Source organism: Mizuhopecten yessoensis, unplaced genomic scaffold (assembly GCF_002113885.1).
Source record: "Mizuhopecten yessoensis strain PY_sf001 unplaced genomic scaffold, ASM211388v2 scaffold9847, whole genome shotgun sequence".
Lineage (NCBI taxonomy): Eukaryota > Metazoa > Mollusca > Bivalvia > Pectinida > Pectinidae > Mizuhopecten > Mizuhopecten yessoensis.
In genome coordinates, this window is record NW_018408252.1 from 72,335 (window position 1) to 99,216 (window position 26,882).

The following is a 26,882-nucleotide window of genomic DNA, read 5'->3' on the forward strand; positions in this document are numbered from 1 at the left end:
GAGGATGACACTAGACATGAGCATTACTGATGAAATAGCATAACGATGACGTCACGAGTCGATGTTGGCTACAATGCAAGTACTTCTGCTATTATGGTTATTGTTTTTATTAAAAATAGTCGTGATACTTTCTTTCATCAGAAAAAAAACGAAAATTAACTTCAAATACTATGAACTACAAATTGTGTCTTATGTCTAGAATCATACAGAATATACTGATGCATGTATATAACAACTAAACACATTTTAAAGGTATCATTAAAAAAAACTCACAAATATATTTAGACGTTAACCAAAATTTCATTTTTCAGAATAAACATTTTTACAATTTTGCCATTGATCATAGTTTACACCATTCTCTTGACACTAGACCACGGAAAACATATGAGCCAAAAACATTTCCTGCACGGATATCAAATTCTATTTATAACATTTACTTTCGATTTGAACGGATGTGACGTCATATAAACAATTGGTATGTATATCTTACAGACTAAATAATAGGCGAAATATTTTGCGATGATATTTTGGTGTTTTCATATCTTTCTTCTATAATTCAGATAAACGAAGTACTTTTATTGAAAACATGTTGTATTTGGATATATTGCGAGAATGATTCGTATGAATTCTTTGTGTTTCAAATATATCTTTCGCACAATTTACACTATTCTTTTATTTGAACGAACACCGGCTATCGTCCATTTTGTTTCATGACTTGCTGAAACAGTGTTGAAAATGCCAGACCATTTAGGTTCAGACCAAAGAAAAATAAAGGACAATAAGGAAGAGGACGATAAACCAATCCAGGGTACGCATTGATATCTATGTTGTAACACAATTGCATTGTGACTCGATACGGTAGCCGAGGATTAGACTTAGGGAAAATGTATCTAGGCCTACACCTGACACTGTTGTGTCAAAAAGATGTCAGACCATTATTGCAGTACTGAAATGGGAAATACAATGAACTAAAAATGCATTTGAGACATAAATGGTGTCATTCTTATAACTTATCGGATTGTCCAAAAAACATCAACTGAGGTGTATATCAAAACGTTAATTCTGATGTCTTAAACTTTTTGCAGTTGGGTAATAATCCTGCATTTTGGTAACAGTCCACTGAAATGGGGAAAAAAGTGAAATGAAAAAACACAAAGTTCTTTTAAAAACTTGGAGCATAAAAGGGCGCTATTCTTTTAACTAAATCCAATAAATAATACAATGAAGTACATTTGTACACAAAAACTATCAATTCTGATGTCTAACTTTTTTTTGTGAAAATGACAAACCATCCCACTGATTTTGTTCTCGATTGACTTCAGTGTGTAGTCAAAAGGGTCATCCGGTGCAAATGTGATAGGTGATCATGATTTTTCTGTGTACATTTTGTTGTCCACAATTCTATTTTTTATTGGATTTAATATGTTGAAAGAATGACATCCATTTTTGTGGGAAGTGTTTAAAAGAACTTTGTGTTTGTATTTCACTTTATTCCCCATTTCAGTAATATAATTGTTACTCAAATGCAGGATTATTACCCATATGCACCGTTGTGCTCCTATTGTTTTGTAAACGCCACAAAATGGATCACATCCATTGTGAGATGAGGTAGGCAATAGGTTCTGTCCCCAGACCGGGACATACCAAAGTCTTTAAAAATGGTAGTTGTTATTCCCTGCTTAACGATCAACATTGAGGGTAATGGCAACAACTGGTTCACCTGTTGTCAGTATATATATACGTAATCAGGCAGAATACTGTGCTGGGTGCCTTCGGCATGGTGTTTTAGTGAGATATAGAGAATAATACATGCCTTTTTCCATATCGCACCCAGTATCAACCCGAGACTGCAATATCAGCCCAAGGCCCGAGGGCTAATATTGGTCGAGGGTTGATACTAGGTGTGATATGGAAAAAGGCGTGTTTTATTCTGTTTATTACATATTTACTAATAAAAACTACTATCTTATGATTTAATTTTCTTTTTGAATTATTGAAAAACGGAAAAAAATCCCAAAGTGGTGTGATATGGGTTTTGCGGGCTGATACAGGTTTTGGGGTGTGATACGGCGAGGGCTGATATGGGTTAGAGCAATTGTGTCGTATCGCATATACAAAAAAAACGTATTTATCAGTAAGTATGTAATAAAGCACTATGAAGTCGGCATCAGATCCACACTATTACAAGGAGGCAAATATATCAACATACCCTGTCTCCAGCATACATACACACTTGCACGCGTACACAACACACTGTCACATGAAGGCACATCCTTAAATGACCTTAGATGTTACTGGGACTTAAAATAAAACCAAACCAACACATCCATTGTGCATGCATGTGTAGAGTACATGGCTGTAAATAGAAAAAAATCATGCTGATCACCTGTCACATTTGTACTGCTTTCTCTCAAAGATAATACTGTATTCAACAGGACAAAGACATTGTTGTGGTTGGTCATTTTAACAAAAAAATATTCAAAACGCATTTGCTAAATTCTTGTCTACTCAGGGCATTTTTGAAACTAACAAATATACTCAAGGTAATATTGAAAATTTCACTATTCCAAGCATAATATCTAGGTGTCAGGTCATTTTGCCCTAAATCCCGATATTCACCAAGGGTTGTTTCACCCTAAAAATATTTTTAGTGTGAATTATTTTAGTCCTGTTTAGTTGTGTATGGCTCCCTCTTAGCTTTTTTCTTGTTATAAAACTCAATAGATTTGTAAAGAACCTTGGATGAACAGGAATAAGGGCGAAACGACCTAAGCTGGAACCCAATATCTTCTAGTCCTCAGTGCCATTATACTAGTGGAATTTTACTTCTCAATTAGTTTTTTCTTCCAATAATCTGCATACCACCTCTGGTGTATCGTTGCAGTTAAGAGTGTGCCTCATGTATTATGCCCTTTTTATTTGATTATGTTATAAGATTAGCAACCATTTTGTTCGTAATTTTCTACATTTTACTTTATTCCCCATTTCAATAATAAACACAAATGGTGATACAATATTTCTTCTTGTGCATTACCACATGATCTGTGATAAAATACATCATAGTGAATAATTGTGTGACTTTATTACTTCTAATATTGAAATACTTCTTGACTGGTGTTTTAATTGGCTGCATATTGGAAGGTGACTTGATCAGTTTTATTATAATATAATCTAAAGATATATGGTGTCTGACATTAACTAAAAACATACCAACCGTTTACAAAATGCAATACACTATATATAGATATGTCGATGCACTATCAAAATCCAAATATCAGGTGTTAAAAATCTTTTTACATGATAAGTTTTTGATTCTTTTAATTATATTGCTTACCAACTTTGTATCGTTCTAATGTTTTTTTACAGCTTTGGATGAAGGTGATATAGCCCTCCTAAAGACTTATGTGAGTATAAAGAATAGCTAGGAAAAAAGATATTTCTGGTAACTCGTTGATATTGTTGTCTATGTAAACTATCGCTATCAAGCTACTTAACATGTATCTTAGTACTGTTGAAGTCAAAATATCTGCTTTACAGAACCTACAAAAATAAATTCAATGTTATATAAACAGAGTATAAATTGATAAATGTGGTAAAAAATGTAATTCCCCCCTCCTACCAGCACTACATAAAAATACCAAAACAATTACCGTAAATTTGGGTATAGTGGACACTCGGGTATAGTGGGCAGGTACGTTTTTGGGGTCAGATTTGAGGAAAAAAATGAAAATAAAAATGAAATTGTTGAGAAGTGTCAATAATTTTCGCTGAAGCATGGTGATCCTAGCTACCTAGCCTATTTGTCCGGGATAAGACGGAGGTTATTCCCTCCGGTCAACATACTTGTAAAAATGTTAGCTGTGCCGTACTAGTGTTTGTCATCAAATACGCAGTCATGACCACAGATTACCGATTTAAATCATTTAAGCGAAGGTAAACATTTTTTAATCTTCAATCTTATCATATATGACAGACGACTCCAAATAAAACTATTTGAAGGGAGGTTATCCAATATGGCGGACCAGAAACTCGAGAACGATAACCCAAGAATGACTTGTTCCTGCCTATAGTGCGCACACCCTTTTTGACATGACTAGACAAGGGGAAATGAGAACTGTATGTATTATATACTAGACAAGTGGAAGTGAATACTGTTTGTACTATATACTAGACACGGGGAAGTAAGTACTGTATGTACTATATACTGGACAAGGGGAAGTGAGGACTGTATGTACTATATACTGGACAAGGGGAAGTGAATACTGTATGTACTATATATTAGACAAGGGGAAGTGAATACTGTTTGCACTATATACTACACAAGTCGAAGTGAGTACTGTATGGACTATATACTAGACACGGGGAAGTAAGTACTGTATGTACTATATACTAGACACGGGGAAGTAAGTACTGTATGTACTATATATTAGACAAGGGGAAGTTAGAACTGTATGTACTATATATTAGACAAGGGGAAGTTAGAACTGTATGTACTATATACTGGACAAGGGGAAGTGAGTACTGTATGTACTATATACTAGACAAGGGGAAGTGAGTACTGTAAGCACTATATACTAGACAAGGGGAAGTGAGTACTGTATGCACTATATACTAGACAAGGGGAAGTGAATACTGTTTGTACTATATACTACACAAGTGGAAGTGAGTACTGTATGTACTTTATACTAGACAAGGGGAAGTGAGTACTGTATGTACTATATACTAGACAAGGGGAAGTGAGTACTGTTTGTACTATATACTACACAAGGGGAAGTGAGAACTGTTTGTACTATATACTAGACAAGGGGAAGTGAATACTGTATGTACTATATACTAGACAAGGCGAAGTGAGTACTGTATGTACTATATACTAGACAAGGGGAAGTGAGTACTGTTTGTACTATATACTACACAAGTGGAAGTGAGTACTGTATGTACTATATACTACACAAGTGGAAGTGAGTACTGTATGCAAAGTCTCGCCCAGTTGACTATATAGCAGTTACTTGATATACACTGTACACTGATAACATTTTGTAACATTTTGTTTAATAGGGTGTGGGACAGTACAGTAAAACTATAAAAGCATGCGAGGAAGACATTCAGAACATCATGAAGAGGGTCAACGAGCTCGCAGGTATGTAACAGGGTCAATTAGTTGTCACATATGTAACAAGGTCAACAAGCTCTTGGGTATGTAACAAGGTCAACAAGTTCTTGGGTATGTAACAAGGTCAACAAGCTCTTGGGTATGTAACAGGGTCAACAAGCTCTCGGGTATGTAACAGGGTCAACAAGCTCTTGGGTATGCAACAGGGTCAACAAGCTCTTGGGTATGTAACAGGGTCAGCAAGCTCTTGGGTATGTAACAGGGTCAACAAGCTCTTAGGTATGTAACAGGGTCAACAAGCTCTCAGGTATACAACCAGGTCAACAAGTTGTCAGGTATGTAACAGGGTCAACAAGCTCTCAGGTGTGTAACAGGGTCAACAAGCTCTTAGGTATGTAACAGGGTCAACAAGCTCTCAGGTATGTAACAGGGTAAACAAGCTCTTGGGAATGTAACAGGGTCAACAAGCTCTTGGGAATGTAACAGGGTCAACAAGCTCTTGGGTATGTAACAGGGTCAGCAAGCTCTTGGGTATGTAACAGGGTCAACAAGCTCTCCGGAAGGTTACAGGGTCAACAAGCTCTTGGGTATGTAACAAGGTCAACAAGTTCTTGGGTATGTAACAAGGTCAACAAGCTCTTGGGGATGTAACAAGGTCAACAAGCTCTTGGGTATGTAACAGGGTCAACAAGCTCTCCGGAATGTTACAGGGTCAACAAGCTCTTGGGTATGTAACAAGGTCAACAAGCTCTTGGGTATGTAACAGGGTCAACAAGCTCTCAGGTGTGTAACAGGGTCAACAAGCTCTCAGGTATGTAATAGGGCAAATGAGTTTTCAGGTATTTAACAGGGTCAACAATTTCTCGGGTTTATCAGTAAGGCATCAATTACATGTAGCTCTCTAGTGTGTAAAAAGTAGAGCCAGCAAACTCTAGGGTACCAATATGTAAAGTGCAACGTTTGCACTTGGTTATACTCCTGGTTTTATCTTTAGATTTATCTTTATCACTTCATAAATATAGAGAATGTCAAAAGTTTAAGTGACATGGTAAGCAATACATACATAGGAGGATCTTACTTCAAACTTGTCAACCTTTATGTGTTTTTTGTAATGACCACAACATAGAAGTGGAAGAAGACTAAAGTAGGCAAAAGTTTTGGCAATAGGAGAAACATAGGCAGAGTTTTTGGGACATTGTGATAACATGTTTGTTTACTTTCTTGAATTGACCACTCATAATGAGTTTTTCTGTTTAAATAAATAAATGGTGATGAAGTAGTTTGGAACCTATAATAAATAAACTGATATAAAATTGGAAGTAGAAGAATAACCAAAAAATGTTTTAGAGAGCCAATTTGGGTTATTTTTCAGTAAAATTGTAAATTTTTATCTTATTTGATATGGTCATGCAGTAAAGGTTGACATTATGTTTTAACAGGCATCAAAGAGTCGGACACAGGATTGGCCCCTCCAGCACTGTGGGATCTGGCGGCTGACAAACAGACGTTACAGAGTAGGTACAACATTGAAGTGAAGATTATTTTAATTGATGTTTTAAATATGTTCCCCTTTGTGAGAGTGGAGGCATATTTTTTCAAAGCCTGATTAACCCTTTCACCCCTATGTGTCTTTAAGTAGACTTTACTATGCATTGTTATGGATGAGTCTATTATGGTCTAGAGTGTTGAAAGGGTTAATGAACTTCCCTGAAATTACGAAAGTTGAAGCACCTGTCAAATAGACACATCCTTTAATTCCAAGAGTCGAAGCTCATTTTGGGGTGTCAAAAATATACTCTCATGTGTTGACTGAAAGCCCTGGGCCATTACATCTTAGCATGTGGGCATGACGAGACACTTAGATAGACATTCATCAATGCTACTAGTATACGCATCGTAATCTTGTTTGTCTTTAGTCCCCAAGTCATAACATTAAAAGAGTCGAGGTCCTTTGCTTATTACCATTTACAATGTACATTTGTTTGGATTTCAACCGAATTTGCTATGGTTCGTTGATCCTTGCGACCTTGAAGCCAACTGTTTTATAAAGAAAGAGTATGGCTCCCCTGGGGATTAAAGATTCCGTTCAGGCTCTTGTGGCCCTCCTGTTCATTGGTGTTACAATTTGACAATCTTCAAATTTGTTTTTTGTGTTTTGTTTGCATCATAGGTGAACAGCCTTTGCAGGTGGCTCGGTGTACCAAAATCATCAATGCAGACTCTGACGACCCAAAATACATCATTAATGTCAAACAGTTCGCCAAATTTGTCGTCGATTTAGGTGACCAGGTGGCACCTACAGATATTGAGGAGGGCATGAGGGTTGGGTAAGTATAGCTGTATAAACGTTAAAAAATACAGCCTTTATGTTCACATTTCTGTCTATGATTAGAAATAGTCAGAAAGTACTTCGGATTAACGTGTTACATGTACTGCTTTCTGTGATGTACATCGACTCATGTGTGTCATATCAAGAATACTGCTACTATTCCAATCGAACAATAAACTCTGATGTCAAGTTTTTCGTTGGCTGCATTTGATTAGGCCAGTGGTTCAGATGGTACAGGTCATAAGTCATTTGACTACCCATTTAATCAATCTGTGACTGATTGGAAAAAAAGAAAATCCTTAAAAACTTAACAAAATATCTCGAAAAGATATGATGTTCAGTATTAAAGGTATTTACTTTTCGAAGCACAACCGTGCAAAGATAACAGTAAATATAATATACAGAAGAATAAGTACATCTTAATCATCAATGTACAATACATATTTGTTTGTTTGATTGTTCAGTGAAAGTGAACCAGGTAACTATAAGCCTTTTTCAAAGGTGAGATCCCAGGCCAGTGGTTGATTTGGTTACCTATGGGAATATGTGTCAAACCTGGAAAAAATGGGTTCCCTATCAAATTGTTAATTGTTAAACTGCCCAGCAATGATCAAATCTGACCAATACAGCATCAACACGGGTAAAACGTCTGTATATACCATCATGGCTTGTATGTGCTTGTTACAGTGTTGACAGAAATAAGTACCAGATACACATACCACTACCCCCAAAGATCGACCCTTCGGTGACCATGATGCAGGTTGAGGAGAAACCAGACGTAACATACAGTGATGTTGGTGGATGTAAGGAACAAATCGATAAACTGCGAGAGGTCGTGGAAACTCCCCTTCTACATGTGAGTACTACATTAATTTGTATTAACATTTGTAAAATCAGGCATTAATAGAATATACACAGTGAATGTTTACTTCCTATCTATAATATGGCTATTCTATATTTAGAATAATTTTATGATAGAGGAAGGAACCACAATGCTTCCCTTTCCACTCACTATACAGATGGTAACAATTATTGTTACCCCATAACATCATACCTGATATAACCCTACTAATAAAAATGTTCTCTTTAGATAGGTGGTCATTTTAATATTTATGTAATTGGGAAAGTAGTAGAGTTATGCTGTAACGATTTAGAATTTGTCACACTTCAAAACAATCATGAGCTTTATATTCGGACTCATTGCTTGTCAATGCAGAGTTTTGTCATGGAAGGGAGTTAACTCTACAGAACCTAAATAATTATATATTTAAAGTTACCAGTGATTTCGGGGATTTTTTTGATTTTTCTATTTGATGAAGGTTCATACTGTACCGTACTAGTCATCGAAATGTCGTACATGAACTTCTATACAATCTAGATTAATTTTGAAGGGAAAAAAAATCAATTTTGCTACATTTCCTTACATGTGCAGTAGTAAACATATGATTAAACTGATCAGAAATTAATTTGCTTTTTATTGTGAAAAGCTCAAACATTCTGACAAATACAACAGACAGGCAGATATGTAATGTTTGATCCTTTATTAAAAACCTGATTGATAATAAAAGATTTCTTGTTGTTTTTCAGCCTGAAAAGTTTGTGAACCTTGGTATTGAGCCCCCAAAGGGAGTGTTGCTGTTTGGACCCCCGGGGACAGGGAAGACCCTTTGTGCCCGAGCGGTGGCTAACAGAACAGATGCCTGCTTTATCAGAGTCATAGGGTCAGAGCTGGTCCAGAAATATGTAGGAGAAGTAAGTACCTAGCATTTCACTGGACTGTAGGCAAAATCAAAAATGAAAACTATATCTGGCTTAAAGATGATCCCACACCATTGAATAATAGAATGCATTTCATCAGTTTGTATGTTTTTATCCCTACTCATAGACTTGGTTATTGTCTGTCTGTGCAATTCAATGACAATAAATGTTTTGTCCATATTTGGGTAACTTTAAGTGCCATATGGATTATACTTGCATTCCCTTTTTAATGCATTATTTAGTCAATACATTTGTATTTTGACTTAGAGCTTCCTATATTTGCTTAAAATTTTACTAAATTTTCTTGTGGCTTTATCAGAAGCAAATGAGTATTTTAAAGAATGCTGACTGTTTCTACTGAAGGAAGTGAGAAAATATTCAGGGGACCAAGGTTTTAAAAAACAGCAACTTTTTTATCCACAGGGGGCAAGAATGGTCCGGGAATTATTTGAGATGGCCAGATCTAAGAAAGCCTGTATCATCTTTTTTGATGAAATTGACGCCATTGGAGGTAAGTAATAACTTCATGGTTTCTGTATTTTTTGGGAATCTGAAACGGCTGTCCTGGGGTTTAAATTAACTACCCTCAGACAATGATATGCTATAATTATTGTAAACCACAATTATTTTTTTATCTCACCGAATTTTCAACTTCTGGTCTTATTTAACAAACTTCCCCATGTTATTAAATATGCCCTCTTGTAAAAGGAAAAAAAGAAAACTTCAAAGGATGAAAAAAAGACTGCAAGCAATTCCGGTAAAGTACTGAAACTCCTGCTCATGTTCAATGAAAAAATATGAATTTCAGACTCTGATATTAAGCTTATGAATATTGATAAAATTGTTGGATCCTGTATTTAATCCTTTCACCACTGTAGACCATAATGGACTCACCCATATCAGTGCATGGTCGAGTCTACTAAAGTTACATAGGGGTAAAGGTTTAATGGTGAATCACTATAACAATGACAGTATGTGTTAACAGGGGCGCGGTTTGACGACGGAGCTGGTGGAGACAACGAGGTACAAAGGACCATGTTGGAGCTGATCAACCAGCTAGATGGGTTCGATCCACGTGGCAACATCAAAGTTCTTATGGCCACTAACAGACCCGATACACTCGACCCTGCCCTCATGAGGCCCGGCCGTCTTGACCGTAAAATAGAGTTTGGTCTTCCAGATCTTGAGGTATATATTGAGAATTCCTAGCAGAGTGGTTGGTTATAGTGTTTGTCCATGTTGTGATGTTAATTAAAAAACAAAAACAAAACTTGTATCAAATCTATTGAGTTTGTCAACTTTCTTTTAAGGGTAATATTTTCTTTAGAGTGACATAAACATGATCACAAATCATAGCAATTAAGTATTCTTTTAATATCCATAATATGAGTTTATTACAGTTTTATTGCTTAAAAAAAATCACAGACTTGGTCTCCAATGGGGATGGATTGCTCAAATAAATGTTGCTGCAATGTAAATTATTTAGTGTGAGACATTGTATAATATGTTTCATATGTTTATGTTATATTTACCTTTCATGCAACAAATAACAAATTGGAAAATTGTTAGTCAATATCTATTGTATTTCTGTTCCAGGGAAGATCCCACATCTTTAAAATCCATGCCAGATCTATGAGTGTAGAAAAAGATATACGATATGAGCTTCTAGCGAGACTGTGTCCTAACAGTACAGGTAAGGGGAACAGTTTTATTTTGAATCCCGATTTATTAAAAGATGTTGAATCTAGTTTTAGGCTTGACAGAAATTTGTTGATCTATCATCTCTGGAAGAATAAATTGGTTTATCTTAAAGGGGAGATAATTACGTTTGGCATAATCCAACTTGAAAAGTTTGTACTGGGGAAAATGTATCTCTGGATGGTAGTAATTTGTTGATTTTATCATAGATCAGGAGATTGTTGCAGTATAGTTTATGTCTCGGGGGGGGNTACAATACAGTTTATATCTCGGAGGGGAATATATGTACACCAGAGTTTATTTGAGAAATAGAGACATGCTCAGCAAAGTTTATGATGTCACAGAAGGATAAGTTTTAGAGATTATTTGGTGCAATGCAGCAGAGTGGATGGTACAAAGATGTTTGTACACTAGAGTGTAACTGAATAAAACGTATCATACATAGTATCTCATGTTATCACGGAAATAAATATTTGTGCATTTTTTCTTGTGAACAGGAGCTGAGATTCGCAGTGTTTGTACAGAAGCTGGTATGTTTGCCATCAGAGCACGAAGAAAGATGGCGACGGAAAAAGATTTCTTGGAAGCTGTTAACAAAGTCATCAAAGCATATGCTAAGTTCAGTGCCACACCAAGGTATATGACATACAACTAGTCGGAGCTGTATAAAACACCTGGACGGGTTCATCATGGAGAAGACAATTTCTCAAAAAGTGTTTGATTCATGTTGGAATCTCCTCAAAATTCTATCAGATCATCAGAAAAAAGCCTTGAATGACAGTGTCATCATTGTCATTGCTAAGTGCTAGAACTTTTGTTGTATCAGACTGTCTTTGAAGAAATTGAATTCAAAGTTGTCATATTGAGATATGGACTCAGTATATCTGTAGAAGAGTCTCACTATCAGGTCACTCTAATGTTGACCACGAATCATGGCATTATACCATATGGATAGAGAATACCGCTGTGGTTGCTATATCCTATGGTCCAGTCTGTTCATACAGAGTTAAGATGCTTTATAAATAGTAAGCCAGTTAAAAAATATATATTGATTTACATTGATATACTTCACCCTGGAGATTGATCAAGTTGCATAAGAAAGATGGGTGACAATTTGTTAGCCATTGTCTGTATAGTTGAATTCTATGAAAGATACAGACTTAGTGTGTTTATGTGAGGCAGAAACAAATTTGTTCACAAATTTTGTGATTTCATCGAATGAATAAGTTATGACATATGTGTGAAAGAAATATTCTGTATGTTCAACTACACGTAATAAAAAAAAATAAAAAAAAATCATAGCCGGTGTTTGTTTTTAATTATTGCAAGAAGGTGACTTGGGAATCACTATAAACCACTTACCTTTTTGCAAAATGTTTATATTCCCATTAATTCACTCCTTTCGTTCCTGTTTGATGGGAGATGTATGCTATTTTTTAAGTGAATTCAGATCTTCAAAAACAGTATCACAAACAACTAAATATAGAGTTTATTTTACTTTAAAAGGTGTACAATTATTGTAAAGAAAGAATGTCTAATCGACCATGTTTGATAACTAAATCATACCTACATACTGAAACATTACACAGATTGTAAAACAGCACAGGAAGAGCTATGTTTTACGGATTTTTTCTAATTTCGTGTTAAAGCCAAAACCACGACAGTGAGACGTCATTGTACTAGAGTTAACATGGACTCGGAAGGACTTGTGTATGGTCAGGATTAATCCTGAACATCATATTTAGGATTCGTTGTTTCAGCTTCATATCTCAAAAGTTCACTCTGATTATAATAATGGACACCTCATAAACAATCTCAACGACTTTGATTGTGTGAACATTGATTGCCTTTTTCTAACTTTTAGTCGTAACATATATATATACCAGCTTCCCGTGCTTACAGAGTTTTAAATTGGGTAGAATCAACTAATTTTTGGCCGACAGCTTTTTTTCTCTCAACCTGACGATGCTTCAATCTGTCATTGTAATTGTAACCAGAATGTGGAATTGCAGTGCCATGAAAAAAGATCAAGACACGTTCATCATTACCGACTTACTTCCATTGATTTGACAGGAAGTCTTCACAGGGACCTGATAATTTGTTACAGCTATATTTAGACCTAAACGTTTGGGGGTTTAGATTAATATTCGGTACCACCCAATGGTACGTATATTATCATCATTTGGGGTGGCATTTTTACCGAAAATTTATCTAACTTTTATGGAATATCATAATGTCTTTCTTTTTGTTTTGTTTTCGTGTTTACTCAATTCTTGTTAAACAAAAAATCAATTCGCAGATAAAGTTTCATTTGTTCCGATGCTTTGATGTTAAAGTTTATTTTATGATTTAAAAGTCTATTATAACTTCATCTTTTCTCTTTCTATAATTACAGATGATTTCTACATTGCTCATATAGCTATGACATAATTTTCATCACACCAGGATCTTGACCAACTGTTTTAAAGCGCTGTTTACTACAGGGGTATTTACTGAGATTTTCCAAATAGATCAAGTTTTTATCATCTGATCATCTGGTGTTGGGTGGCACTACGGTTAAAGCACAAAGAGTTACTAATTTATGTTAATAGAACTTTTTTCCCATAATTGTTAAAAGGTAAATAATGTTTAATTAAACAATTCTGGTCACTTTTTAGGTGGACGAGTGTGGGCATTTGTGATACTGCGGTGTGCATCATCTTGTCTTTCGCCCGTCGTTTCTTAATACTTTAAAGCATACAAAAATGATAAGACACTTTTAGAAGAATGAAAAAAAGTGTTTTAACTTTTCATTAGTACCACCAGTTAGAAAACATTCTAAATGTATGCAGAGGAATAACAATTGTAAAATAGCTCATTCGATTAACGAATAAATATGTATGTTTGTGGATATATATATAAATTGTGTTGAGTAATTATAACTGCCTCCCAACCCCGCTCCTTATATCTTGTCTTTAATGAGAAATACAGTGATAATTAGATAATTCATGGATAAAGGATGTATCACTTGTTAACCTACAGCTCGTCGTTAGTAGTGTGTGAGATAGCCTCATAACACCATGTTTATGTATATATGGTAGGTAGGGTTTATCTGACGTCTAAGATTGCACTCGGACGTATGCATTGCACTCGGGCTGTATCACACACACCTACAATTGATCTCTATATTCACACTATGTATAACTATTAGAAAAGAACTAATTCTTATTCATGTTAAATGTGCTTACCGAAAACTATGACGGAACAATGACGTACGTCACGTTACCATAGCGTGAAATGACGCTAAAATGTGCTGTACCGATTCTTGTTTCTATTCATCTATGTGATCAGTGGGAAATTACCCGTGCGTTTCATCCAAAAAGGACTGTGAATTGCATGACTTGATAACTAGCAGTATCATCAGGTAAATAACTGTTCACGAGTATTTTATTGGCCCGTTTTTTATTCGTTACAACACGAGCGCGTGTTATTAAGCCCAACAATACAGAAAATTAACGGGCATCCATCTTGTAGAAGAGGGAATACATCGAATTCATTCTGACGCAATTAAACTTTTTACAATCCTTTGACAGTCAGCTCTGAAATTAAAACAAAATAAAATGAATTAAAACATATTTCAAAATTGGCGACGTTTAGATTTCGACTTTTCTTTCTTCTTGACGTTCGTAATGATAATGCTTTATTCAGTAACATCATTTTTTAATAGTCTGTTGGACAACAGGTACAGGTAGGGCATGTGTCATGTAAACACTACGGTGAATACGGGGGAATTTAATCTTTAAGGTAAACATGTGATCGACTAAACATGCATCTTAATAAATCTGTTCAAATAGACTCACTATTAACGGGCAAGCTGGGGTGAGTCAGTATAATACACACGTGCTGTTTTTACCCATTTAATCAAAAATAACGGTTTGGGTAAATGCACATGCTGGTGGGAAAATATCCATTTAGACCCCAATTCCTATACTATTAAGAAAATATGTTCTTTCAAAGAAAAAACTATATTTTTTTTTATTAATTCCAGAAAAATCATAAACATGAAGAACCGTCTGAGGATGGAATACATCAGCTACGTTCCTTTACATTACTATTCTCTTAATTAAGCATACACATTCAAGTTTTATTATGATTAATAATCTGTGCAATTCTGTTTTGCAAGAAGGCTTTGAATTAAATATATGTATCTCACCAAAATTTCACACATAAAAAATCTTTATTTTGTTTTTTTGTTGTTGTAAATAACCAGTTTATCATTAATTTAAAATTTGGTTCACAAATATAACTTGCATAACATACGCCTAGAAAAATAAATATACAATGAATTGACTAGAATTAATTGACACGGGGATTGGGCGATATTTTGGTTAAAAAGCAGAACTTTATTCAGAAAAAGAGGGACAGGGATAAGAGAGACATAAGAGCAAGAAGAGAGGAGGAGAGATTCCCGACGAAAGCAGTAATTATTCATGAAAGGGTGATGATTGTAAATATATCGGTAAATGAAAAAAAAATCAGTAAAAAGAAGAGGAAAAAAAACTTGCAAAAAGAGGAGAGAGTAAAAAGTAGATTTACTTAGTTTTTATCCATAATAACAATATAGTTGCTTGGTTTATGTATCTATCTATATATATGACGTCACAACATATACTTCAAATAAACAGTCTGAATAATCTCCTAGAAGAGATGAAAGTACTAAAGACTCGTTAAGAATTTTTCTTTTTATAATATTTCTTCGTCCGTAAAGATCATTTTTCTGATTTATAATATATATATATATATAAATATCTAATTATCTAAAATATATATGATAGGCACTGAAATCTTTGATAAAAGAAGCTTCAATGTCATATTTTTTTGCTATGTAACATTTGATAGTGTATGCTGTTTTCAGTTTACTGAGTAGAGTAGGTAGGTAAAGCTCTTTGCAAAAACACTTTTGACAATAAATGTAGTGCTTCATATTTAGAATTATGACATTTTCTGCCCTGTTATTCAGATTTTTATTTTGTGTTATTTCCCCAAAAATAACATCTTTTTTACATTTATTAAAAGCCACATTATAAGTAGTTTGGATCCAAATTTGGAAGCAAGAATAACATTTTGGACTTTATTATATTCCCATAGTACATGCTGAATAGATTCTTTTTCTATGATGCAAAAATGACACATATCAAACTGAACCAAATTTATCTTTTTCAAAAAGGTGTTTGTAACTAAAATGTGATGATTAATTCTAAATTGCAGCCATTGTAATTTTGAATTTGTATTAGTGTCAAAAGGTAGTTTGTATATTTTCTTCCAATCCTCACTTGGTATATTTCCAAATACATTATTCCACTTTATTTGACCTGTAGGCACTACATTATTTTTGTTTAGCACATTGTACATTTCCTTTGTACCTTTTTTATGTTTGATAATTATATTTGATATACCGTGGTATCAATGGTAGTGTAAGCTTTTTTAAGAACAAACTATTTCTGTCTGAGGATTTGGGTATGCAAATTGTTCAAAGATAGTAAAATCCCACTTAATGATGATAATAATAAAACATTTATTTATTGTATTAATTTAGGAAATGTTGTCTTTTAAACTGTATTCTGCTGCACCCGTTTAGAAAAGGGGGCGGGGTGGGGGTATTGACGCGTAATATATCTAACAACTGAAATAGTTATAGAAAAACTATTATCACCAAATAAAGTATTGAAAGTATTATTTTTTTAGTAAAACAACTTTAATTAATTGCTGTATTTGTTGAGAAACCACAGTATTTCTTAGTAAAGCTCATGTTGCTAATTTTAGTATTTATAGTAAAATTCATCTTAACAATGTTTGTATCGATATGAAAAATTCTCTTCCTTATCAAAGTATTTCAGGATAACCGCTTTCATTAATAATAGTTTTTTAGTAAACCCATTTTACTAATGTTTTTTTTTTTATAATAAAACGCTTCTCGCCCTACTGTGTATGTGTAGATAAACCTTATAAAATTCTTGCATTGAAAGTAAAACCCGTTTACTAATGATATTATTCATATCACTCAGGAACATTATGTGGGTGAGATATGGCCAATCCAGATGCATCGTATCAATCTAGAAATGCAAGAATAAACGAGTAATAGATAATATAACTGCACTATAGTTGCTTTGTGCCTATTATATTGTTTCAATAAACAAGTAGAAAGCTGAGTCTGGATGCTATTACAATTCATTATGGCGATGACTTTCTGTTCCTCGTCCAACATTGCGAAGTCTGGAATTTTTCCTGTGGCCACGGAAAAGAGTTCAAATCTAATATCATCACATTGTGGACATTTCATAAGGAAGTGTCTTTCATTTTCTATTTCCTGACTATCACATAGTTTACACAGTCTGTCCACTAATGGTAAAGGCGGTCTGCAGTACCTGCCGGTCTCGATTGCCCGGGGTAAGTTTCCGCTGCGAAATGATGAAACTATACGCCAATGTGATCTTTGCATATTTTGACAAACATATGGTTCCACTTCAGGAGAGATTTATAAGTTCTAAATGTCCTAAGTATATATATAAGCATGAAGCTCTTTCATTTTCTAAAGACAAAATAAAACTTGTAAATGTACATATTGTGATTCGGGAGACAATTCCTTCAATGACCATCACCTTTGAACCCGGAATAAAAGTGTGCATGCTTTTGTTTGAGAAATATAAACATATACGAGACAAAACGTCTACACTGAACTCCAAAATAAGTAAGATCTTTATTCCAAGCTTGGGTCATATATCTATGTGGTTTGAAAGAAGTTAAACGAAACCAAACGAACGAAATTCCTTCTGAAAGTGTTATCAAGTTTGATGTCACAGTAACTCTTGGCCCCATAATATATAGGGATATTGGTCAATGTCTGTGCAAATATTAGACGAAAAGTAGTACGACTTGGGGCCCGAAATACATTTTCAAGTAGGCCTATCTACATATTCATATTAATCTTGTCCATTTGAAGGGTCGAAGAGTCGAGGACGTCACATCTAACACAGGAAGCGCTTACGTCTCTGAAGCTCTAGTTGTGAGTGACGTTTATGTTTAAAGTTCCTTTTGTATTGTTTCTATGAGGTTTCTAAGATGTATCTAACCTGAGCAAACTGGCGCATGGCTTTATCGATGATAGCCCACAAAACTAACGTTCGATGGTACTATCGGTTACCTAAGCGAAAGTACAGGACCAGACTAACGACGGACAGTATATATATACATGATATACAGTTTGACTGAAAATGCATTTTTGGGGAAAAGAGAGTTAAAGATCGTAAAAATCATCTAAACTCTGCATATATTTGTTCTGTTTTTGTTTTCATTTGTTAATTTATTTTTTTATTCATTTTTTTATGATTTTGTTTTGTTTCACCTCTGACATTGTAGAATAACCAATCTACACATAAGGAACTGAATTCCAGAAACGAACGAAACAGTTTATATATGCCACCTGCCAGCAGCTTGTACTTGTCCATCGCACGTGGAGCGTTATGAAGCCCAACGGGGATGTCGATGTTTTCATCTGTGTCTTCCGCTTAAGAGTCATTAATTAACCTGCTGCTGCCATTACAAACCTCTATCTTTTCTATCAGTTATTTGTTTTTGCGTTGCGTTACCAGACAGCTCTGGTCAGCTTTTTTTCCAGTGTAATGTGTCCAGGTGGAGTACCATACTACTGAGTCCAGGCTATGACGTTTTAATAATTTGCCCATGAGTGGCCCTACAACTGTGAACGCCTGCTGCATACAACCTTAGCTGTTCAAAATATGCAAAACACTTCACAAAACTTCATAAACAAGTCTGCCAGCTACATGAAGTATTTTGTTTGGAAATATAAAAAATAAAGTAAAATGCTATTAAATCTGCTATAATCTGTGGGAGTGACACAATCGTCAGGGGCAACTGTGGAGAATTTATTGATTTTAAAGGGATACCTTGTCTGTCACCTTTCTGTGATATGACAATCTGGTATGGCGTCATTGGGGACAGTTTTTGCGGTTAGTCAAGACGATATCTAAAACTTTGTCACTGTTGTTTAGCCTCATTATGGAAACTCAAACCACAACTGTTTAGACTGCCACAACTGTACAGTCATTGTTTGTAATCAGGCGTACCGTACTTCTAACAATACTCAAGTATACCCACACTCAATCAAGTTTCCCTATTATCATAAAGTTATCTCAAGTTCTACCTGTTCAAGATTGTTCCACCATCACCAGGGTATTATTTCTCTGTCACCACAGGGTATGTCAGATAGCATATGAAAAGGAATACTACTATGACGTCACGGTAACAATAAGATATGATATAACAATCAGCTCTCGAAGGGAGAGGTTGTGTACAAATCCGAACAATAAAACAAGTTGCAAATGCAAAAATCTATTGTTTTCAAAAACAGTACATGTATTGGAATATTAAGAGAAAAATGATCATCTCCTAATTGAAGGGTAAACAGAAAAAATCTCCTCCACTCGTGGTATTATTTGGCTGCCTTTTCCGAGGCAGAGCCTCGGTTTGGACAACCAAAACAATCGCCCGTCGGGTTCGAGATTTGTCTGTCACACCCGAAAGGAATTGATGATTATATTAATCTTTATTCGGGGAGTGGATATCTTATCAAGACACAACATAAAGTTCACCCAGGACACCTGGGTAACTTCTGCGATCATTGGCGATGGTATGCATTTGGATTAAAACTGACAGTCTCAATAAATTCCAACGTATATTTCAGATGTGATCCTGCCGGCAACATGAGCCATTGACATACTAGTGATAACTCTTCGTTGAAACTCATCTCACTGTACAAATTACAGAAAAATATGATGATGATAATATCAAATTATAAAGATGGTCAATCTTGAACGACACCTGTTTGTCTGACAGGCAAACGGTGTTATTTTATTGACTCTATACTGTATTTCAAGGTAGCAGTAGATAAATATTTTATTGCTTTATCAATGTGATCGAGTGGCGCAGTAGTTAGCGCACTTGCCTTTCACCATGACGACCAGGTACACCGGTTTCCCCCCATTTTAAGAGCCCTTGCACCCTTATACTAGTAATTGTATAAGTGATAAATTTAATGAAACGTGTTAAATATTTTTTGTGAAAGAAAGTTTAATTACATTTACATACAAATTATTGATTCCTTGAAAGGTTTTCAACAAATTCTAATTGTGTTGTTAATGTAAATGTAAAAACGTATCAATAAGCATTATATTAATTTTCTTTTAAACTCACGATTGCATCGATTTCGAATTCAAGTATCAAAAGACATATTATTATGAATGGTAGCTCTCAAAAGAACTACTTATACATATGTAAGATCCGGTGAGGGAAACGCGAATCATCTTCCTTGCAAATATTGTGTTTGATTTTTACCTACAACATGATTAAATTGATGACTTGCTACTAAGCGATGTCGACATTCCGATCTTGAACTTTCCATTTCTTGATAGTAACATTCCCAATTCCCTTACCTATGGTGTGTTCATAATGTAGCTGATTTTATATTCGAGCTTGCCTTGGATATCATGCTTTCCGTGATAAATGTCGACTGCTAACGGGCATACTTACATACAGGGTTTCCAAAGATACAGATTGAAAAGGACTGAAGTTTTATTGGTCACCATCATTATCTCATAGGAAAATAGTATACCCTTTGGGTGATATGAAGGTCGATGTTTTTATTATATTCATTATTGAACCTCGTTCCTTTCCGTTCTGACTAACCGATTTCTTGGTGTGAGGACATATCATTACGTGGATTTGACCTAGTTTTACATGGCGGGTGTCATCGATAAAACAGAAGACGCTTATACTTCCCGAACACCTGGTGTTCTTCTCCTAGTATATTTCAATGGGATCCGTGGTAGTGTTTAGTTTTACCAGTTTTGAGTTCGAATCATGGTTTTGTTAACACTTTGGGATTCTTTTGTTGTTGTTTTATTGTTACATAAGACGAGTTCGTTAAAAAAACCTGTACGATGACGATCAAGTACACTTTGGTTGAATGGAAATAGGAGAGCCCCCCCCTCCACATTCCAAAATTAAAGTCCCCAACAAAACAATCTCGTTTCTTCCTCTTGTGTTTAAAGTGTGATGATGTAATTCTCTATCTGTAGAGTATCATCTTCCTTGTTAAGATAACGCGTTCCGGATTGTCATGGTACAAGTGGTGTGGCATGGTGTCACCAAGTGTAAATATGTTCTCGAGATAAGTCCATACCCGTAGGTAAACAATAAATGATTTGCTATGTCTCCAAACAAATACTGAAGCTGACTTTGACTTGAAAAAAAGGAAATTAAAAACAAATAAAAACTTCGATATCTTATCCACATAATTTTCTTACACTGAATCGGGAGTTTGGAATGTATTTCATCAATATCCTACAAGGACGTGTTATCTGAGTGTGTAGTGTACTAGAATGGCAACGTGCAATAAAGTCATACGTAAGTAAATAGTTATATATGTAATGTTTTATATCAATTCAGTTTAGTACTTATAAAGATAGAGATGAACACACTGTTTTGTTAGGTATACGAGAGAAAAGATAATTCCTTTGTCATAAACAGTAAACCACTCGTACATATGGCTTACCTTAGAAAAAACCTCGGTAGAGATAATTTAAACATACATGCGGCGATAGTAGGAAAGGTTTCCTTCCTAATTAACAAATTGTGGATTTAAAACACAGTGATCAGTATATACATATTACTGTAAAATATATGTGTGATTGAGCAGACATCATCATCATGAACATATATATCTATAATCATTAGAATACCACAAAGAATAAAATGGTGTTTTCTTCTAAAAAAAATATTTTTCAATGAGATACACCGAAATCATTAATCTATGTCTGATGTACATGTACTAACAAACCGTCAAGTTTCTATCGTATTGTTACCACTCCCCTTTCCTCCTGTATATTATTACAATTTTGACATAGATATTAGTATGCGCTTAATTGACATTATCACTTTTGACAGACTCAGTTAATATATATTTAAATCGAGGTCATGCTGTCTGTTCATCTTTTCTCTGAGAGAGTTCTTTGGAGCTTCGTTCGCTCATGTTGTAAATCGATTCTCCTTCCTCTCACTTTTATGTTGTACGGGGACGTTATACATGTGTATGGTTTTGCTCAATATTTTTTTATTTTGCGAATTATATATTTTATATTAAATACATCACTTAGATGCTTTTTGTGAGAACTATTTTTGCGAGCAAAAATGGATAGTTTTCGCTTATAACTTGTTTTTACTAATATGTTTTCATATGTTCAGATATTAAACTCTTTATCAGAATACATAGAGATGTTTTCAGTTCTGTTTACTTATTAGCAACACGGATGAGGCATAAGTAGACGAAACTATCAAATGTTGTATAAATATTAACTTCGTTTGGCCTTCTGTTTCGACTTACTGAATTTTTCGATGGGCGATGATTCATCAATGAATTCGTATTTCTCCTGATTATGAAAAGTAAACATACAAACCAATTGTAGCTATTTCAGCGATTCAAGTTTTAGCGCACTATAGAAAGTTACCAGATAAATGCATTGATGAAGATGTGCATCAAAAGTATGTATACATATACAAACTTCATTAAGCTCAATCAAATTTTGCTTAATATTTTCAAGACACAAAAAGCGCTGAAATAAGGTAACCGCCAAAATATTTATGTTTACAGTAAAACTGCACCTCCAATGACACTAACACGTACGAAGGTAGGGTGCAGTGGTAAGGGAATAGAGGTCAACATACGTCGAGGATCTATGAATCATCCCTTTAATACGACCGACTGTTTTTCCAGAGTCGTATTGCATCTAATGTGACAATTCGTAAACTTACGTCACAAGGTAGTTGACTCTGATTATTGACTACCAGTCAATCAGATTACCCGTTGTCTTGTAGATGGAATTTATTCTGACACAGAAAGAAATATTAAATTTAGAATGTTTAAAAAAATTGGTGGCAAACAATTGAAAAGTAAAGCTATAAGGGTTTTAATATAGGCACTTTCCCTCTTTTGCTGTAATATTTTATTTTACTTTCATTACTACTGACGGGTCCAAAATGAACAACATAGGTATAACGTGCAGTAAAGTGTAAGCTTTGGCTTTCTGCTTCGAGTTATTGAATAGGCGCTTGTTTACTTCTAATGTCTAGCGATTTACTTACAAACTGATCGTGGTGTTTCCATTCCAAATATTTACAACCCTTTGTGGTATTTTGTATCCACTGTCGTGTTCTCAAATTCTGATGTGTATTGCTACAATCTGTCATAAGCACACCATGCGAAGGAATGTAATCATGAAATGCACCCTTCTGATATTTAAATAAACACGACAGGTCTCTAAACACTACAAAGACACACCGATGACAAATCATTGAAAATTATTTGACACAGTTTAAATTATTATGATAAATTTGATAGCGGACTGACTCCGTATACAGGTGGTCATCGATATAAGTCCTTATAAATCATAACCTTTGTTTACTCATGCACGTTTCGGTGACATGACCCGTCTGACGCCGCTTTGTGAAATGAATAATGTAGCTGTTGTATATATTTGGTAGCCTGACAGAGAGAATATCGGCAGACGACGAACTAACAATGCTTTGACTTCCCTCTGCAGGTGTCTTAATATATATTGTATAATCAATAAATCTTTTCTGGTACGACAGTGCACATTACAGCGTTGCCAAGAATTGATAATGATTCAAGACTTGGCTTGGGAACAAATATGATTTTAAGTTAATGAAATGTTAAATTGCCAAAATACGGATGTAATTAAAACCGTTTTAATGCAATGTTGTTTGCATTGATTAAACATAACCCCTGCGTACATTAGGGATATATGCTATCTTTCTCGCAACAACCGGAGAGGGAAGATCTAACATGGGGTTCTAAATATCACCTCTCATATTCAATGACTTCAATAAAATGATGAATGGATTTTTGAAGGTACACAAAAAATGGTTGCATTTTTAACATTCATGTACACATACATGTCGTAAAGACTGATCTAGAGAAGGCTCAAAGGTGGTTTAAAAAAAGAAATGGCCATCTTAACGCTAGTCAATATATAAAAAATGCATCGCAGGGCTAAATAAATCGAAGTCTTGTAAGAGAGTTAATTTTTGTCTCTTTGAATCGACTGTATCTGAACTATAACATAATGTAAAGTACTAAAATAAAGGGCGTTTTTTTTTATCAAAAACGATAATATGTAAATAGGGTATATCTTTACTAAACATCTTGTAAGTTCTGTTAACCCATTCTATTGTGCCATCCGGAAACTATTGTAGTGTGAGTAAACAAAGACCCCATGATTCACTTTGCCTGTATGTCAAACGTGTTGGTCGCGTGTGTGTGTTGTTTGCAAGTTGTCTATAAAGGGAGGATAATTTCAACACTTTATCACATTAAGATTGAAATCTATTATGATACACGGCCAAGAGTCTTGACCGAAGTTTTGAAGTAGGAAATTCTACCAACTAACTAGGCGATGCTTTAAAGTTACAGACTCTCGCGCTCATTATCGCTTTTCATATCTTTGTCAATCTGGACAAAATGTCCAACCTGATTATCAATTATATCTGGATACTGTTCTCGCTATTTCGTCACATGGTTACTTTGATTTAACATATTCAAACACCATTGTCCCCATGTATTATATTTCAAGTAAAATATTTCATGTTGTTACCGTACGTTAATATATTTGCGTCTGCACGTCACTTACTATGATATGACGTAAAAGACGTGTTGAATATTTCATGTACCTTCTCAAAAACTGAGAAACGAAATCTAATCGATTTTTCTTTACAGTGTATCATCGTTGACCTTTGAGCTTGATTTTTGATATTGATAGATTAAAGAAAATATGCTTGGAACTCATTGATTTAGAAAGGGCGTCAGCTTGCTATATGCACTTCAAAGCTTGTTTATCATGGTAACCGTCTTCCATTACCTGTCTTTGTGTACGTTCATCAGCTTAAAGAGACCCAATCATCACAGTTAATGTTCTGTTTTTGTAAAAAGGAACACTTTTCTACTGTATATTTTTTTTTAGCCCATATCCTTTTAGAAAGAGGACAAAAAGACAAATTGAAAATACAAAGAAAATGAGATATCCGTATGCTCGTTTTTTCGCTATGGTCTATCAACCATACGAATTTTACGTAGAATACGATTTTTTCGTGAAAGCAGAACAAATTCATACACTATCTTCTCAATCTGTTATAAGAAAACTATGAATGTTTGCACAAGTGTTAAAAAAAGTATTTTCTATTCAATTAGGGAATAAGTCTTAAAACTATGATTTGATCTCAAAAAAGCAATGAAGCTTACCACTTCCCCTAATGTATTTTTTTTTCTGATTTATTGATTGGTATAAAAAGTTCTGATGAACGAAAATGTGTTTCTCACCCTCAAAAAGTCAAAAATGGAGGTCAATGGAGGTCACTGTGTTTCTTTTTTGATATATTGTTTTTGTATAATTTTTCATTTATTTTGCAAGATTAAAAAACACATGGGCTTCAGTGACCCAGAAAAAGGATTCAGCTACCAATATTGCATAATTTTCCGCTTTGATGGATATTGCTTTCAAATATTGAACAATATGAACTTGTTTAAATAAAAATGGCGACACAGTGATAGTTCGAGTGATAAATTAAATGTTTAAAATGTGAAATTACGTTTTATGGAGCGTAAGAAATTCACATTTTCCAAATGGCCGCCAAACTGGTTATTGTTTTAACTTTATAAAAAAAGGTCTGTAAATAATTGATATCTATGTTTTGACATATATCTTAAGTTGCATGCTTGCTTTAAAACTTGTTCAAAATTTGCTAAATGTTATGAGAAACCTTGTCATATTAGATCAAACCAATATTTGACATGATTTTAATGTCAGAAGAGCAGATCCTTAAACAATATATTAATTACTAAACCAGGTTTTTCTGCTATCTTATGTAATGTAGCGTGATCTTATTAAATTAAGTAAGTTTGCATTAACAACCTGATGAGGTAATCAAGTTTTGGACATTCACGTCAAGGACCATATCCATATATCCTAAATTATTTGGCTTTTAATTATATACAATACATACCATTGTCTTAATTGAATTCTCTACACATACACACATACATTTAACACATGGAAACACGTCGGTAAATAACCTCAGCAGTAATAAGGACGTTGAACCATTTAGGTATTCTGTTAATAAAAGTGTCATGACTTACCAACTACTGATGATATTGCTAAAGGTTTGGCAATTGATCAAGTACATCTGTCGGTGTTGCTTTCTGCAGTTAAAGGTGTATTACCTAGCCTAATGAACATGTGATGCAAATGGTACATTGTAATTATCGTTCTTTTACAAATAAATATCTAGTCAGATCGCTCTCGTGTATATCGATATATAAGTCTGTTAACAAAAGATGCAGGAAAAAACGAAAACTACCATTGCGTCACTCAAAGGTAAAGAGAACATTTATGAAATATATATCCATATGTTTCTTTGAGTGGAACTATTTTAGACAGGATATATACATATCACAGTAAGGTAGAATATGATTTTAAGTCCCCATTTCACATGTTTAATTATATATCAATACTCTTTGTTGAAAGCTATTAAGTTCAACAAGCTAATTTCAAGGTTTCGTCTGTTAAAACCTTATTGAACCTACAGGTCATACATGTGGCGGTGGATTCGATATTCAAGTGCCTACTCCGAATATCACACTTTACGTGATAGAAGTCGATTACTAAATGAACAACAAAATGTTTCAGAAGAAGCAAATTAATTGAAACCATGGGCAAGTTACATAATCGTAACCATGTCATTAGGGATACTTTATTTTTATTATTTTCATTAGTGTGCCTTGTGGCTATATTGTCACTGCCCTAGTTTCGCTCTTTGATGACTTTATAATCCTGAGATTTAACATATATTTGTCGATGACGA

General features: G+C 34.5%; 1 protein-coding gene across 1 annotated transcript; it reads left to right on the plus strand.

Moving 5' to 3' along the window:
- Positions 1–673: 673 nt before the first annotated feature.
- Positions 674–12,196, plus strand: LOC110458881 (26S protease regulatory subunit 7). The gene is made up of 11 exons (XM_021510838.1): positions 674–808; positions 3,367–3,404; positions 5,056–5,137; positions 6,550–6,624; positions 7,281–7,437; positions 8,127–8,295; positions 9,027–9,191; positions 9,621–9,708; positions 10,183–10,385; positions 10,794–10,890; positions 11,393–12,196. Exons 1-11 carry the CDS (start codon positions 736–738, stop codon positions 11,548–11,550), a joined length of 1,305 nt encoding a protein of 434 aa, XP_021366513.1. The 5' UTR covers positions 674–735; the 3' UTR covers positions 11,551–12,196.
- The last annotated feature ends 14,686 nt before the right edge of the window (positions 12,197–26,882 follow it).